Source organism: Hermetia illucens, chromosome 4, assembly GCF_905115235.1.
Source record: "Hermetia illucens chromosome 4, iHerIll2.2.curated.20191125, whole genome shotgun sequence".
NCBI lineage: Eukaryota > Metazoa > Arthropoda > Insecta > Diptera > Stratiomyidae > Hermetia > Hermetia illucens.
The window spans coordinates 8,673,664-8,690,603 of record NC_051852.1 but is presented as its reverse complement, the minus strand read 5'-3'; the positions used below and the strand labels follow the sequence as shown (position 1 = coordinate 8,690,603).

Sequence of the window (16,940 nt, the reverse complement as noted above, 5' to 3'; positions counted from 1 at the left end):
TCACAAAATCAATCCGTGTTCTAAGAAGACCGTGGGATTAAGTCGCAAGACAGGTGCTCACGTTAAACCCTCAAGGACTCACTGTATTTAGGAGAAAAAATCAAATTTTTAACATTTTACATTTTTATTATTCTTTCAACAAGTTTCACTTAATCCTCTTCCACCATATACAGATAACAGTAAGTACTAATTGAATCTTTCAATAGATTCTAATATTTATTCTAATCACATGAAAATAAGTCGTCAAAAATCATGTCAGTCTACGTATTGTGGTCACTCAAATAATTATAAACATCATCAAACGAGAAAATTATAACCAATTTCTCATGCAAAATGTATACACGTAGACATCAATACAACTTAAATTTTATTGGAAGAATGTAATCGTCATTAAACAACAACAAAGAACTGCAATTACGTATATATGTAAAACTAAGCTTCAGGCATGTAATAAGCGTACTCAACACAGTTAAACTGTTTGCTAGACCGTTTTTTTAACACTTTTCTTTTATTTATTATTTTCTCCTTAAGACTAAGTTGATTTTTCATTTGTACAACTCATGATATCAGATTTCAACGCCAAGCAAAGATACAATTTGTCTTACAGAAGTTAACACCCTCATGGCAAGCTAAATTAAAAGATTTGGGTCAAATAGGGCAACTGTGTGGTCTAATTTGAATGAAAGTTCAATAACTATTTATATCCTAGTCTTATCGACCTCTTATCTTCAATAGAATTAGACGGAAAAATTATTTGGAATTTTCTCTCATCTCAATCAGAAGGAAGACACGATCGCAAAAATCTTAGCCAATTTTTGACCTAATTTCTTGACTAATTACTTTGCAGAAGTTTCTGCCCAAATATCAATAATGTGAAAGAAGAAATTAGGAATATTGAAGCTGGTATAGATGCTAGCATGCGATATCGTTCGTCTGTCATTGCAGCGCTCTTGGTTGTTATGGCCCAGCCAAGACTTCTTTGCACGGCTTTCTTCCATTTTGTGTAACGAATTTCACGCTCCGAATGCGTTGAAGTTGGTAGGTAGGTGTCATATCTAGCGTTTTCATAATATCTGGAATGTATAGAAAGTAAAATATAGAACAATAACTAAATGTTTCAGAATTGAATTTAAAAAAAAAACTCTCTCTTAACAAAAGCAAAATAATCTATCTGAGTGTAATTACGCGGTATTTCTAGCGATTAAATCATTACCAGGATCCATAAAACGAGTAGAGAAGGCCCCAAAAGAATGCTCTCTTGTGGTTGATGGCCCAGCCCAGCTCCGGATGCCAAACCCCTCTTTACCCAGAACCCGATACGAACCAAAAAAACACAAATCAGGCAATGAGATGAGGGAGATTATCACCGAGTCTAACTCCCCTACTTATAACATTGCGAAGAAGTTGGTTGAGGAATGCCAAAAATTGGAGTCTACCAACGGGAAACAATCTGTTTCTGTCAGCGCTCAGGTCGTATTGGCCCATTGTAGTCGACACCCCCATCTAACGGAATATTCCGGATTCGTTAACATATCGCAGGATTTCCGTTAGTGGATGTGATGCTACCCGTCGCAACTGGAGAACATCGGCACCTAAGATCTGATGCCTGATGCGTCCATAGACGAGGCATTCACATAGGAAATGCTCCATGGATTCCACTTCCTCATTACAGGAGGGACACGTATCATCTTGAATAATTCCTATTCTGAACATACGCCCAGCTAGTGAATTATGGCCTGTCAGAATGCCCCACAATACTCCTGCTTTTCGGCAGGATAAACTTTGTGGTACGCATGTTCGGTTCTGGCAGGAAAAAATTGGTGTGTCGAGCAGCACTTAGGCTCTGTCACCTGTCATTGTGGCAAGCTTGTTCTCAGTTTTTGAAGACAGACTTAGTCAATGCTAGTGATACTCCAATTGCGACCATGTACCCAGAGTAGTTCCACCCTATTAAATCTAAAGATAGAATTCAAACGGTTTCTGCATTCCCGAATGATTTTCGAGGTGTTCAAAAAGACTAATCAACGCCTTCAATACAGCTTGACTATCACTGCAGATTGCGATGCATCTGCCCTTGAACCGCTCGTCAATCACCCAGTTTGCCGCCCTTAGAATCGCATAAACTTCGGCTTGAAAAACCCTTGCATATTATCCCAAAGGAAAAGCCCACTTCTCGTTTTTATTCGAGAGATAGACTCCGGCTTCAGAATCCTTTTCTATTTTTGAGCCATCGGTGTAGAATACTTCCGTATATCCCGCCACGCATTCCTCTAGAACTACCCAGTTCTCTCTACGCTTCAGGGTAACTTCATATCTTCTACCAAACAGATGTATGGGGATACGAGAATAGGAAGGCATTGTAAGAACTGAATTCAGTACTCCCAGTAACTCTTCCAATCCTCTGTGCCCCCACATCCGTTGTTTCCCCATAGATCTAATCGAATTAGTCTATGAGCTGCTCTCATTACAGTGCTCTGAATAAACAAATCCAAGGGCTGCAAATTGAGTAGTGCATTTAGAGCTGCGTCGGATGTCGTGCTCATGGCACCAGTGATACCCAGACACACAGTTCTTTGCAGTGCGGCTAGTTTAGCGTGAAAACCTTTTTGTCTCACCTTAACCCACAACACTGCATAAATGAACATCGGCCTAATGATAGCATTACCACATCAGGCCTGAGCCTCCATGTCGAGGCAAAAGTCCGTCTGCACAGCCCATAAGCTGTGTGAGCTCGTTTCATCTTTACCTCTACATGTTTGTTCCAAAGAAGTTTTTTATCTAGAGTGATTTCCAGGGTAGTGCCCCTCATCTGAAAAGACGCACAGTCAAACGCCCCTTCAATGTCCACGAACACTCCCACCGCGTACTCACCATTCAAAGTTGCATCCTCTATCTTTGTGACCAAAGAATGAAGAGCAAACTCACAGGACTTTCCACGTTAGTAAGCATGTTGGTTTTCACTAAGTGGGTGTGACCTAAGTGCGTTTCCATGAATGTGACGCTCCACCAGTCACTCCAACATTTCAGCAAGAATGAAGTCAAGCTGATCTGTCTGAAGTTCTTTGGATTAGGATAGTCATCTTTCCAAGGTTTCGGTATGAAGACTACCTTAACCTGTTGCCAAGAAGAAGGCACGTAGCCCAGAGCAAGGCATCCTCGAAAAATGTGCAATTCAGAATTTCCAATTCATCTTCCAGCACCAAAGGAGTCCTAGTTGCCTAGGGAACTGTACTTTATTGCCAAAAAGTTCATTGAACTTTGTCCAATTCGTTTTCCTAGGGTTCCGTCTTTGTACTGCAGCCTGCTCGCCCGCAATTGTCAGACTGAATTCTAGATATCGGTGATCTGACAGTGAGACCTCGTCTAACACTCGCCAGTGTGTAATCAACTCTAACACTTTTGAGATACAGATTGTTAGGTCAATTACTTCGCTTCTTTGCAGTCATAAGACCAGCTGAAGTGATGAAATCAAATAGCTTCTCTCCTCTTGGATTGCATTTGCTACTGCCCCAACAAATATGTTGAGCATTGGCATCGCGACCAATTAAGAGTTCGAGATCACTTGCTTTGCACTGTCCTGCCAGGTATGCTCGCCCTGCTTACAAATTTCTTCCTTCTGTTTCGTACATTCCAGCATAGTCCCCTCTTGCCACTTTACTCCTTCAATTATGACCTCCTTTCCATGGTCTACTGCTTCTCGGTAATTTCGCTCTTGCTCTTTAGGTACCTCCTGTCCCATTACTTCTTGTAGTTTCCCAATATTCCGACTGGACTGTTTTGGAACCACTCAAATGGCATCTTCTTGGCACTTTTGGCAACTGCAGTTTTCTTACCTCGTGATGTTTCGCGATATTTTGATGCCACTTTGAAACACTACTGGTCAAACTCCTCTGCCGCTTTTTAATTTCTCGTACGACCTCTGCTTCTCCATATCCTTTCTGCTATCTTACCACCTTCTGGTTACTCACTTTTCACAGTTTCTCGTCCTGATACACTACAGTTCCCTCATACGAACATTTTCATTCCCTCGGCACGCTACTTCCTCAGCGCCTTCATTTTGTCCCTCGTTCACCTTCTTTTCATTAAATATTTCTTCAAACCGTTGTTTGAATTTGATACGCCAGCTCCAGCGACATACACAATCCCACCGCTGTCACCAATTGTTATGTTCTTCACTTTACGTAGTCTTGTCACTGTTTACGTTACTGGCTTTACTTAGACTCGCATCACTGGATTGCGTAGCACTAGACAAAACCCTGTTCTATAACTTCAATATAAGTGTTTATTTTTCATTGATTTATCCAACCGTACTGCACGATTAATTATAGAACAATTCCTTCAACTGGTACAATTCGAGGTGTATTAAAACTGACGCAATCGGTTCTAACTCTAGAACTAGACTGACTTCGTGGGCAGACTTTGGGCCCGTTTATACCTCGCGGAACATTCCAGGAAGGCATGTAAACACTTTACTAGAAAACTACTTTGCGCTTTCGACAAGTCTCCTTACTGATATTAAAGTCATCTGTTAACAATTATCCTAACTAAGTATTCGGTTGTCCAGGCTAATTGTCATTTCTACGATTTACATTGACGTCACACAAAATTTTCCAAAGTGATTTTCGTCACAAAATATATCTAATATTTCTCACCCCAACTGAAAACCCTTAATGTTGCCATAACTTTAAAACAGTGCAAACGAATAAATCATAGTAAACATACCTTTTTTCTGGTAACAGTTCACAGGAATTTATCCCCTCAGCATGTGCCGCACACATAGCAATACCCAAAGCAGTCGTATCCTCCATTTGGGAACGTACTAAAAGAAAGAATTTCCACCATTAACCTTGGTCAGGGATAATATGAAAATCAAAAATTCGAAACATACAAACTGGAATTCCTGTAATATCAGCTTGCAATTGCATTAATAATTTATTCGCTGATAAAATCCCATCGGCATGCAATTTGTTCAACGTAAATCCACAGTCTTGATTCATACATTCAATAATGTCACGTGTTTGAAAACAAATAGCTTCAAGGGTTGCTCGAATTAAATGATTCTTATTTGTAAATTGTGTAAGGCCACAAATTGTTCTGCAACATAAATATCATGATTATCTCACTAATTTGTTTTTCTTTACTCTTCTAGGACTCACCCTCTTGCATCTTTCCGCCAATATGGTGCATAAAGTCCAGTGAACGCTGGTACAAAGTAAACGTCTCCTGTTGAATGGACAGCATTTGAAAGGTCTTCAACTTCGTCCTCGCTCTTTAACAAGCCTAAACTATTTTTCAACCATTTCAAAGCTGATCCACCAACAGCAACAGCTCCTTCTAGGGCGTAAATTGTCGGACTGTCTTTACCAAGCTTATAGGCTACAGTAGTCACTAGACCATGCGAAGATAGGACCGGCTGAAAACAAACAAATGAAGGTCATGGTAAGTCACAATTGTAGAGATCTTTCTTTATCAGAACCCGTTTTCCAAGTGGGTTCTCCATTTAATATTAAAAAGTAAAAATACAACTTTTCCAAGCTTACCTGCTCTCCTGTATTACAAAGAAGGAAACATCCTGATCGATAAGTGTTTTTTGCTTGACCGGGTTTGAAACACATTTGTCCTAGAAGAGAGGCCTGTTGGTTACCTAAAATCTGGAAGAAAAAATAACTTTAAATATAATTTGTTTGACCCATGACAGGAAAACCTCTTACACCACTAATATAGATTCCGTTAAGTACACTTCCGTCTTTCACCTTCCCATAAATTTCCGAAGAACTTCGTATTTGAGGGAGCATATTCGGATGGATTGAAAACGCTCTCGTTAAAACCTGGCAAGTAGCTTGAAGTTAGAAAGATTCGGTCAAATATATCGAAAGGTAAAGAAAATCTTACCGGATCCCAATGTAATGTGTCAATATTCATAAGTAAAGTTCGGGAGGCATTTGTTACGTCCGTTATATGCAATCCACCGTCCACGGCTCCTGTTAAATTCTACAAAGTAATCAAACTATTCATTCAGCGCATATTTTTTTTTATTTGCCCATTTTACCCAAATTATCCATGTATCTACAGTCCCTGCATAGCATCTCCGATCTCTACACGCCTTTCTCACCGCTGGAATATTATCTTTAAGCCATCGTAATTTCAAAGCCGAAGAATATGGTGAAATAGGCAAACCCGAAATATCTTTAAAATGATTTTTATTCTGGTCTGGAAGTTTAGCCAGGATTCGATCTACTGTAATATCAGTCCTAATATCACTCCACACTAGAATATAAAATAAATAGATATAAAATCAGGAATTGTCTTCCACAAATTATTTCCTCGGCTTACATATGGCATTATATAGGGGCTCGCCGGTCAGTTTGTCCCACACAATTGTTGTTTCTCGTTGATTGGTGATTCCTATTGTTGCAATTTCACTTAATTTATATCCGAGTTTTTCCAATTTTTTACATGCTTCCTCTGCGCATATTCGTATATTTGTCATTATTTCAAGTGGATTCTGTTCGCACCAACCATCTTGTGGGGTTATTTGAATAATCTCCATTTTGTGGGAACATAGTTCTGTGAATTCTGGTGTTTGGTAAACCTGGGAAATATCAATGACAACAAAATTAGTAGGGCTACACTTTATAGTGGTTTTGCAATGTACCGAAAATCCGACTGTATTTGTCCCGCAGTCTATCACACCGATTAAGTTGTATTTAGATGCCGCCATTGCCATACTCTGCAACAGAAAAATTATATGTGAACACTGGAAAACGAAAAAAGTAAAAGGTATCGGTGTATCTACAACAGACAATTAATATGATTACGGGCACATCTCCCGAATATCGTCAGTTCTGCTTATTGAATCATCAACAAATAGGACATCCGAAAAGTCTCTTTCTCACGTTTCAGTTTCGTTATTAATTCATTGAATGCTGCAAGCATCCATTATAGTATCAGGATTCAAAGCCGGAGGACGATAAAGGTCTCAGTTCCAAGCATTTCTGATCTTCTTCTAAAATCCAGATACGACTTTTTTCGTAAGGTTTCGTAACGATAATAATAAACATATTTGACTGATATTTTATTTATGATTACAAAAAAAAATTATTATATGAACTCGCAGACTGATTAAGGATGTGTACCGTAGATAACCCACAGACGATGACAGATACCTTAAGAATTAAAAGAGTCATTCACCCTGAATCTCAATTAAATTACATTCAGTAAAATGTGATCTCTCTTGAATGAAATCTTTAATAGCTGTAACACATAGCCCATAATCAAAAAGTACCGGCGATTTTTAATTTAAACGAAACGATTATTTTCGTTTTTTTTTAAAGTTGGTACCACCTTAACTGATATAGATGTCAATATTTTAGCGTCAATGTTTGGATAGCCAATTACGGGTGGGCCGCTATCCTGGCTCGAGTCCTTCTCTAAAAAAAGGAAACGCGGTCGTTTACCGTAAAAACAATAATTTATTTCTAACAAGTCTTGAATGGAATCTACCAGTCCTAAAAAAACGGACGAAACAAGAATTGTGCGTATGCTTTTCGGTGGTCCAGCTCAGACTGGTCCGTGCTGCGTCAGTTTTGCTGGAAGAGCGGCGGCGAAGTAACGTTATTCCGTCCCAAGGCGGCAACGTCACTCTAGAAAATCCCAGGCGGCACAAGCAGTTGCGTGGCTTAAATAGTTGCTTGCGCCGCGACGGTGGCGTGTGTCGTATCCGGTTCGTTGCGTGGCTTCAGCAGTTGCTTGCCTTGCGAGGGTGGCGCGTGTGACGAATCCGGTTTAGACTCCACAAATGTATCATTAGAATCTGCCTTTACATCAAAACTGTCCATCTTAGAGGTAAAAATCTAATATGGACAGTTTCGTTGAGCAGAGTTTGTATTACTAACGAAATTTTGAGTGCTCATTTATTGAAAACATTGCAAAAACCCTTTAGGGAGGGAGATGTAACCGTACCCCGGATGAGTCTTTGATAGCTGGAGATAACCCAGAAATCTTTGGTGCAGGCTAACGCATCGGATCCTGCACTTGACGATAGTGAAAATTTCAATCTGGCAACGGACAAACCAATAAGAAAAGAGAAAAGATCGCTGCGAAATGCGCAGGTGCCTCCGGCGCCGCGTGCTCAAAACAAAGTACCCAAACGTGTTCCCCCATGATGACCTTGGCTAAAATGAAAGAGCACCCTGCATGCCAACAAAGTGAATTTCTCAATATAAAGAAAACCAATCAGGCCGAAAATACGTCCGAAGTAGTCAAGGTTTCCTTTCCTGTGGGAAACTCGACTAAAACAATTTCCACCCCCATTAGTGGAAATGAATTTGTATCATAAAAACAGCAAATACAGACAGTATTTGATGTTAGTGGACCGAATCCAGACAAATAAGGCAAAAGGGAGGGCATGGATCCGTTAGACCTATAGACGCATGCAGAAGCCATCAACTACAGCAAAGCCATTGTCAACATCAAACGTGAGAGCTTTGTGAGTGTCAATTTTTTTTAAAACGGGTCAAGCTGCGAACCGTTTCATAACGGATCCACGGGTCAAAGAACGCGGCCTTAAGTCTTTCGTACCTTTTAATGCGACGTTCCGCTATTGCATCTTTAAGGGGGTATCACTCAATTGGACGGGACGGAGAATCATTCAAGCCTCAGAGTCCAACGTAAAAGTAATCAAAACCCAGATATTCACTGACAGACTGAACAAAAAAAATTCCCACGGGCATTGTAAAATTAACCTTCCTAGGAGAATCGCTGCCGGTGTCAATTATAATCGGGGAAACATATTTTAAAGTAGACACCTTTGAAATGAAGGAAAGGCAATGCTACAACTGTGGGCACTTAGGACATATTGCTAAGATGTGGAAAGCATCCAAAAGTGCTTAAATTGTGGCTCGTCAGAAGATTGTGATGGTGCAGCCTGCAATGAAAAATATATCTTATGTGGAAGCATGGAACAGGAATAGCAACTGCCCTAAAGAATATCACTATCAAGGAGGCGTCTTACACAATCAGAAATTATTACAAGTCGATCGACAGCTTACAAAAACTGTTCCGCTCGAAACGTCTCACCATAGGGTCAAAGATCTTACTGTACAAGACTATGATCTTGCCAGTCCTCATGTGTTCCTCGCGTTCGAAAGAAGAATCCTCCGAAGAATTTTTGGTCCCGTACATGAGGATGGACGATTCCGTAGCCTACATAACGACGAAATCTATGATTGATATCATGACCGTTAGGTTGTGGATAAAATCTAGCTCAATAGGTTGCGGTGGGCGGGTCAATCCGTATGGATGAGGATGATCCAGCCCGGAATATCCATAAGGGCAATATCTATGGTAGAAAAAGAAGACGAGGCAGATCCTGTCTGAGATGGAGCGATGACGTAGGTCAGGACGCCAGACAGCTTTTAGGGATATCGAATTGGTGGACTTCGGCACAAAACCGGGATGTCTGGAGTTCCTTATTAAGGCAGACCTAGACCGAATACCGGTTGATGATGATGATTGACCGAATTGGTCGTTTCTATTAGGAGTGGAACTCACTGTAACATAAGCAGCCTTAATTCCACTGATCCGAAAGGTCTACTTAAACTTTTCAAATTAGTTGCCCTACTGGATTTGTTTCAAATGCAAACAAGTGAGAAACCACAAGCTTGGCGCTACAGATTTTTTTGTTGTTTTGTTGGATTTCTATGTAAGAATATTTAGCTCCACGATGGTTCCACTTATATATAGCTCGTGCTGTATATGCTAAACATATCCGATATTTAATTCGAGGTGGTACTGACATTTTATTTATTAGAGAGTAGTTATTTGACGCGAAAGTAGCAATTTTTACCTACTATAATTTTGATAAGAATAGTAGAATTTCCATCAAACTTCCCAGTATGATGCTTCGTATTAAAAACTATCTTATTACAGAATTTTACGGATCTAAGAGGGACTGAAGGGCAATTAGCAGTACATTTTCAAAATATAAAAATATATCACAATATTTTTTTTCCAATTTTTCCGTTGGGTAGTTTATGAGAACGGGTCCTTAAAGTAATTGTCCCTTTCGGACCCTCGCACTGCTCCCCTTGCGACTGTTGTCAAAACTAATGCCTGCTTCGAAAAGTACTAATCGGGACCTTTCATTTGATACTGCATATAACCATATTCGGTAAAAATTTGCAACCCTCTTTTAGGTATATGAGGAGCGCTCTCCTTTACTTCAACACGCAGCAATGTAATTCACCACATGCATAGGGTTTTAAAGTTACCACTTTCCCACAAAATTTCGTATCAATCGGTACAGTCGTTTCCGAGACTGACAGACAGAAAGACGGAGAGACAGACAGTGCGCACATTTTCACTCCTTACAATTCACGTCAAAAGTAATATCAATTATGAGTACTAATAAATTTCTTTCGCATGGGTTTAGCCGTTTTGAAGAAAAGTGCATGTGACAGACTGATAGACTATTAAAATTGTCGATATCACGAAATGTCCGGATTATTCTTTTGCGTGAATATCTGGCTTGCAATAGCAGGTTGGAGAAAGATACAAGCACAGCGGGAAAAAGACGAGGAAACTATTCAGTACTTGGATGAATGTATTCCAAAGTTTGTAAGAACATTTATTTAAAGCATGGGCCTACGGAATTAATATTGAAGAAATATCGAAACGACCATTACGCCTTTCATATTTGATTTATAATTTTTTTTTCTGTTTTGTTTCTGTTTGTATTTATCTATGTTCGCGACAATAGAATAATCGCCACGTGTCATATATTTTATCTCTGAGTAACAATGCCGACACCCACTGAATGTTGTATTTTTAGATTAATTTTTTTTGTTGGAATTTAACTAGAAGATGTTATACGATTCAAATAAATGATTTCATCGTTTAACATTTAACACGTTAGCTTATCCCAACAATACTATCATCAAAGCAAAAAAATATTTTTATGAACAACTTGTTTATAGGTTTCACAAGGAAAAGTGATTTTGCTTTCTAGAGTTAATTAATTAGAACGCTTAAAATAAGCTTCCAATTATACTGTAGATTTATTTGATTATATAGAAAATTGCAAACGCGTGTTTCGAACAGAACATGTGCCCTTCTTCAGTACTGATTCCTTATTTTTTAACCCATGAATCTTCAATGTTAGTAATGTTGTAATAATCTATAACGAATGTGGTCTAACCTGTTGGTTTCCATTTCCATAATATTTCACTATTTTTTATCAAAACAAAGGTTAGTATGAATTTGGAAATTCAAAGAATCTACCAGAAATAAAAAAAAACATATTTGGAAAATATCTAGAGTTTCATCAATAAATTAATTGTAATAAATTGTGTATTTCCATTGGATACAATGTGTATCACATGAAATTCGCAGATAATAAAAACATTCCGTAAAAGAAGAGAGAAATGTATATATACCCATTTGGTCTCTTTGTGTTTTCAAGATTTGAACTAATGTCACTCGAAAATAAGGAACCGGAAATGATTCGATTAGAACTGAAGGGGAAGGCTTCACACTCATATCCAGAGAAAATTATCGAGAAGCCTAAACTCGTAGCATTACACCGTCTACTAAGCCTGGGTCTATCAAAAGTCTTTCAAAAACTGCTGGCATGAAACATTCTATCGCTGGTAACAGATCGTTATATAATCGTTAACCATAAATTTGACTTCCGAAAAAAAACATGGTACAACAGAACAGCTATGGTAAACCATCTCAGCAATAAGGGAAACTTTCAAAGAAAAAAATATATTGCTCTGGTGTCTTCCTCAGGTCTTCGACAGTGTATATTTATTTTATTTTATTTATTTTAAGCCCTATATAAAGGGTCTTTCCAATTAAAATACAAAAGCCCACCAAAGAAGCCGTACGAAGGCTATTAGTACATCTCAGATATGTTTCCAATTTGCCAATTAATGATAACACAGCGTTACAAATAAAAAAAATAAGATGATACTCTTTTTTATTATCGGTGACGTTCTTCATGCAGCCTTATCCGAAAGGTTGGAAGACTTCAATTGGCCATGACATCTTTCTTCAAACACGTTCGTCTTTCTCACCGAATCGAAGGCCTTGGCCAAATCGATCTGGATTTGACATGAAAAGCAAGCATAGTTGGACTAGATATAAACACCAGCAAAACCACACCAACAAGGTTCTCAGGCAGATTTGTCATCGCACTCTTTCTTACTGCACCAGCGGGCAGAATATCGAGGGTGTCGATCATGTCTAGCTTGGTAGCACAATTTCTATCGACGGTGGGATCGAGCTTGATGTCACTCAACACAATAACAGCGCTAGATTCGCCTTTGTTCTCGGGATTTTTTAAACATTTCGGAAAAACCAATTTCTCAGGATTATTTCAGGCCAATGATTTCAATTGGAAAAAGGTGAATATTAAAATGGCAAGGGGAAACCTTCTAAAAGAAGTGGAAAAAAACCGAACCGCGGTTTTAAAAGAAACTAAACTTTCAAATTGTGGAATTTCTCGCCACATTAATAGATCGGTGGAAGTAATACAAAATTAAATTTAATTGGGTGACAACTACGGCATTTCTACTTCCAATTTGCAGGAAACATGAAGATATCACATAGACAAATTATCATTTTCAAGAAAAAAGGCAAATTGTGTCAAGATTGCAACTTGCAACTAGAAAGTATCGATTTCAATAGATTTCAAGCGCGGATAGAAAAATCAAATGGAAGGAAAACGGGCAAAAATATCCCAGCCTACATCTTTTCACAAAGCTGCCAGATTGAATTATGTAACAAGTCGAGAAACCGGAAGCTCAGCGCTCCAGGTATGAAAGGTTTTGTTTGCTTCTTCTGTGAGTATATTTGAGTGTAGAACTATCCCATTTTTACGTAGCCCTTTATGTATTACCATGTAAGACTACTCACCTTAGTGTGATATTTTTATTTAGTTGCAGTAAATTCACACGATGAAGTCAACTTGGAGCTACTGTAACTTTGTTAATAATAGTACGATTCTGATCAAACTTGGGGATAACATGTTTCATATTATATTCTATACTACTATAAACTTTTAAATCTAAATCATCTATTATACAGACGTAGCTTCATATTTTTTTCAGATTTTTTAGTTGGTTAGTTTCTGAGAATGGGCCCGTTAAAGCAATAATCACTTTCCACCCCTCCCACTCCCCGCCCTTGCTAGCAAATGTCAAAACTAAGACCGGCTTCGTAAAGTACTACTCAAGGCCTTTCATTTGATACCCACAAATTGTACACCCCCCTTTTGCATGTAGGGGGACCCCCCTTAATCCCAACGTAGAAGGATATCATTCACTGGATGTCTGCGCGTTCACAGTTCCCACCTTCTCACCAAATTCCGTGTCACATAGCCGTTTCTGAGAAAATTGCGTGTGACAGACAGACAGACAGACAGACAAACAAAACCTTAAAAAATCATACGGCTTGAACGAAAAAGTAGCATAATGTCTTTTTGAGAGTTGTGGAGTCCTAAGTCCGCGTCAACTTAATACTGGACCGGACCAAATGGGGAGCAACTTACTCCCTCTTTTTTTTTTGTCCACGGACCCTCGTTTAGGGCTTAGTACCCAAACTTTCAAAATATTAGACGATGACGGCTTTACGGTTTCTTACCAGGGCAGAGGCAAATCGTCAGACGCTGCCTGACCTCCGTACTGGGAGCAACGTGGCCGAAGCGGCTTCCATATGTTAAGTGCTCCTTTATATAATTCGCAGAACATAACATGACTACGAATTATATTGATCGCAAATCCGCCTTATTGACCAGAGCTTTGCCAGAGCTGAAAATATTTTTTTGAGAATTGTACCCTGGTAAGAAACCGTAAAGCCGTCATCACCTAGCATAATGTCAAACGAGTAAAGAATTAATCTAGACGTACCCGGCAAATTACCGGTAAATTCTTATTACGGAAAACTGCAATTGTCTTTTATAACAAACAAAATGTAGGCAGAAAGATTTATAGGATCTTGGAATGTCCTAATTAGCTATTCAAAATATAAATAATAGCACAGAATTCATAATTCAACAAGATAATGACAGTATTCATGTCGCAAAAACGTTAAAAGAAAATTTCCGTCCCATTAAATACTATTTTTGACTACAAAGCCAGAAGTCCAAGCATTAATCCAATCGAAAATGTTTAGGCCATTTTAGTAAGAACTGTTTACGCAAATGTTCGACAGCATTTAGTAGCAACAGACTTAAGAAGAGCAATTTTGCAATTTTTCGAGTGGGTTTAACACCCAAGTTTCCAAAATTAAAAGAGGGATGAAGGCGGCTACGGTTCTTCTTCTTAGAGGAGTCCGTGGACCATCAGGAGTGGGAGCAAGTTGCTCTCCATTTAGTTCGATCCGGCATCAATGTGGACCCCCCCCCCCTTTAAAAACAGTAGTAGCGTTATACTGATGAAGGGGGTAAGTCGCTCCCGAAATATATATTTACATTTAAAACTAAAAATTGTAGTTTGTAGAGGAAGCTACCCTTGTCTATCAATTTTAGACTATACTACAAGCAGCAGACAGATCAGACAGATAGAGCCAAATGGCGAAAACCATCACGACGAGCCGACCGCGCTTGTGAACGGGACAAAGGCTGAAGAAAAAGACGACTACAAGTAGCAGACAAAAATCTAAACTCTTAGAAGCGCAATTGATTATTCTCGTCCTCCAGACGAAATTAAAACTTATCGATAAAACTGAAAATCATCCAAATACTCTTGCCGAAAAATTGTTGCATAATCCTCATTGACTTAACATAATTAATCCAACCTGCATATCGTACCCTAGAATATCGCTAACGCTAATCATATAATAATATCAAAATTCCAAAGACTAGAAAGGAATTCATGTCTTTTAGTCCGTAAGAGTTGATCCCATATTATTAGTTCTCAAAAAAAAAAACAGAAGACACAATAATAAACGAAGTAGTTAAAAAAATTGTGAGATCGATAAGAAAAGTTTCCCAACCAAATTTTCAAGTTTGACTAGAATTAGATTAGATAAGTGTGGGAGCATACCACGCGTTAGGCAAAGCAATCGAATTTTAGCCTGAGGGGTGGAAAAATTGGAATTTTGGAAATAAATGTTAATCTTAAAAAATTCCAAGTGATAAGCCTGGTTAGCGTAGGTACGTCTGGGAAGCAAAGTGGGTGGTTGCGTAACATCTAAGTAAAACCAATACATCGGTATTAATTCGTTCGCATGGAGTGAAAACATTGCGTAGAGAATTGTAGTTGCATCCCATGTAAACGTAGGGACTTGGGTCCTTATTGTCTTCTCAGTAATCGATAATACTAACTGGTGAGGAAGTAAAACAGTTTTAGATACATTGGGGGCAGTTTTCCAATTGACTGATGCTCATTTACACGGTGGGGAGAAAGCGAAACTGTAAAACTGAAACTGTGAAGACAACCTTGCTAGAAGGACACTGAATTGTTCTAATTCATCGACAGCAAGTAAGGATCACTTATTAACTCCTCCAGGTTGTTGAGCAAATTCCCAGATACGGCAGAATATGATGTGCAAAGATGAAAAACATATACAGGAAGAATTATGAAAATGAGTTTCAAATGCTATTAGACCAAACAACATACCTCCGGAGTGTCCAGGACCTCCCAATTGGTCTTCGACATCTTCCTCATTGACTTCATTTTCCCTGTAACTACTCTTGACTTCCAATTGCGAAGGTGATACTATGAATTCCTCCGGCTAAACCTCACACATTATTCAAACCACCAATAACTCAACAGATTCTAACTTTTCCCAGCGAACTCTGGCACCTTTAAAACCCCGATACCAGCCAAACTACAAACTTTGGACTCGTCGCCGGACTATGTCCAAAATTGACAGCCAACTTGAGTCAATTCGTGATATTTGCGGAATTGAGGTTAGGTCTATTGGATGTTTACACGTCATTTTATTCGGGGCAGATAGAGCTAGAAGCAAGCAAGCATTTACTACGAACAGGCATACATGGCGACGAGCGGCGACCCAGGCAAATGTGCATAACAACACCGCATATGTGGGGACCATGTGTGCGTGCTGCGCGCCAAAGCACGAAAGTGCGATAAGGTGGGTGCGGCGATGGCGAGCCCCTCGCTTTCGCCTATCTGCTCTGTGACTTTGACTTTTCGCCAAATGCGAGCGCACAGACACATCTCAAACTTAACACGTGCACGACGTCGCTGGTCAGGTGAAGGAAACCTTGTCCACATTTTTTTTTTATTTTAACGTTATAACGGTCTGAAAGTTGTCAGTTCCTTGATCTTCTGGTTGGAATGTGGGTCAAGGACATGTGTTATGATTTTATGTTTGTTTGGCTGTTGTTGGTGTATTTGCTGCACAGCGTTAGGTGTGATGATAATGAAACTGAAGCATGTTCCTATAATTAATGAAATAATAAAATAAATGGAAATATAACAAGCAATTAGTCTGTAATTGAAAATATGACTAATACAAACGTTGTTACTAATGAGTTTGATAGAACAACAGGAAGATGAAGGAAAAGGAATTTATACTTTTGGAAACTATAAAAGGCGTCCATATCTACAGCTGCTATGCTCCTCCTAGTGCAACATCAGCGCAATATGAGGAGATCATTGCCGGTGGGCAACGCGTGGGCTTTAGGACAGGGGCCAAATCTTGCTTGAAACTTTCGCGGAGCTGGACATCGTACTCGCCAACGTTGGATGCGTGTCCACTTTCCGTGGCAGAGGACTAGGCTCAATCGTCGATTTAGCCTACCTCAATACCTCATTGGCGAGAGGGATGGTCTGGCGGGTGAGCGAGCATTATACCCACAGTGAAGCAGGCCATCTTTCTTGACATCAGGAACGGGGGAGGCGACAGTCAAGTGAGCATCAAAAGCGGAAAAACCAGGATAGCTGGGTGGTCCACTGGAGCTTTCGAGG

The 16,940-nt window shown here is 39.3% G+C and overlaps 1 protein-coding gene across 1 annotated transcript; it reads right to left on the bottom strand.

Annotated features, from left to right (window-relative positions):
• Positions 1-105: 105 nt before the first annotated feature.
• LOC119655164 (glycerol kinase) lies at positions 106-15,956 on the bottom strand. Its single transcript, XM_038060912.1, has 11 exons — positions 15,624-15,956; positions 6,656-6,730; positions 6,334-6,592; positions 6,050-6,267; positions 5,893-5,991; positions 5,712-5,828; positions 5,541-5,651; positions 5,157-5,413; positions 4,889-5,094; positions 4,723-4,819; positions 106-1,073 (listed from the first exon to the last, which is right to left on the bottom strand). The coding sequence occupies exons 1-11, from the start codon at positions 15,678-15,680 to the stop codon at positions 833-835; spliced, it is 1,737 nt and encodes a 578-aa protein (XP_037916840.1). The 5' UTR covers positions 15,681-15,956; the 3' UTR covers positions 106-832.
• Positions 15,957-16,940: the final 984 nt, after the last annotated feature.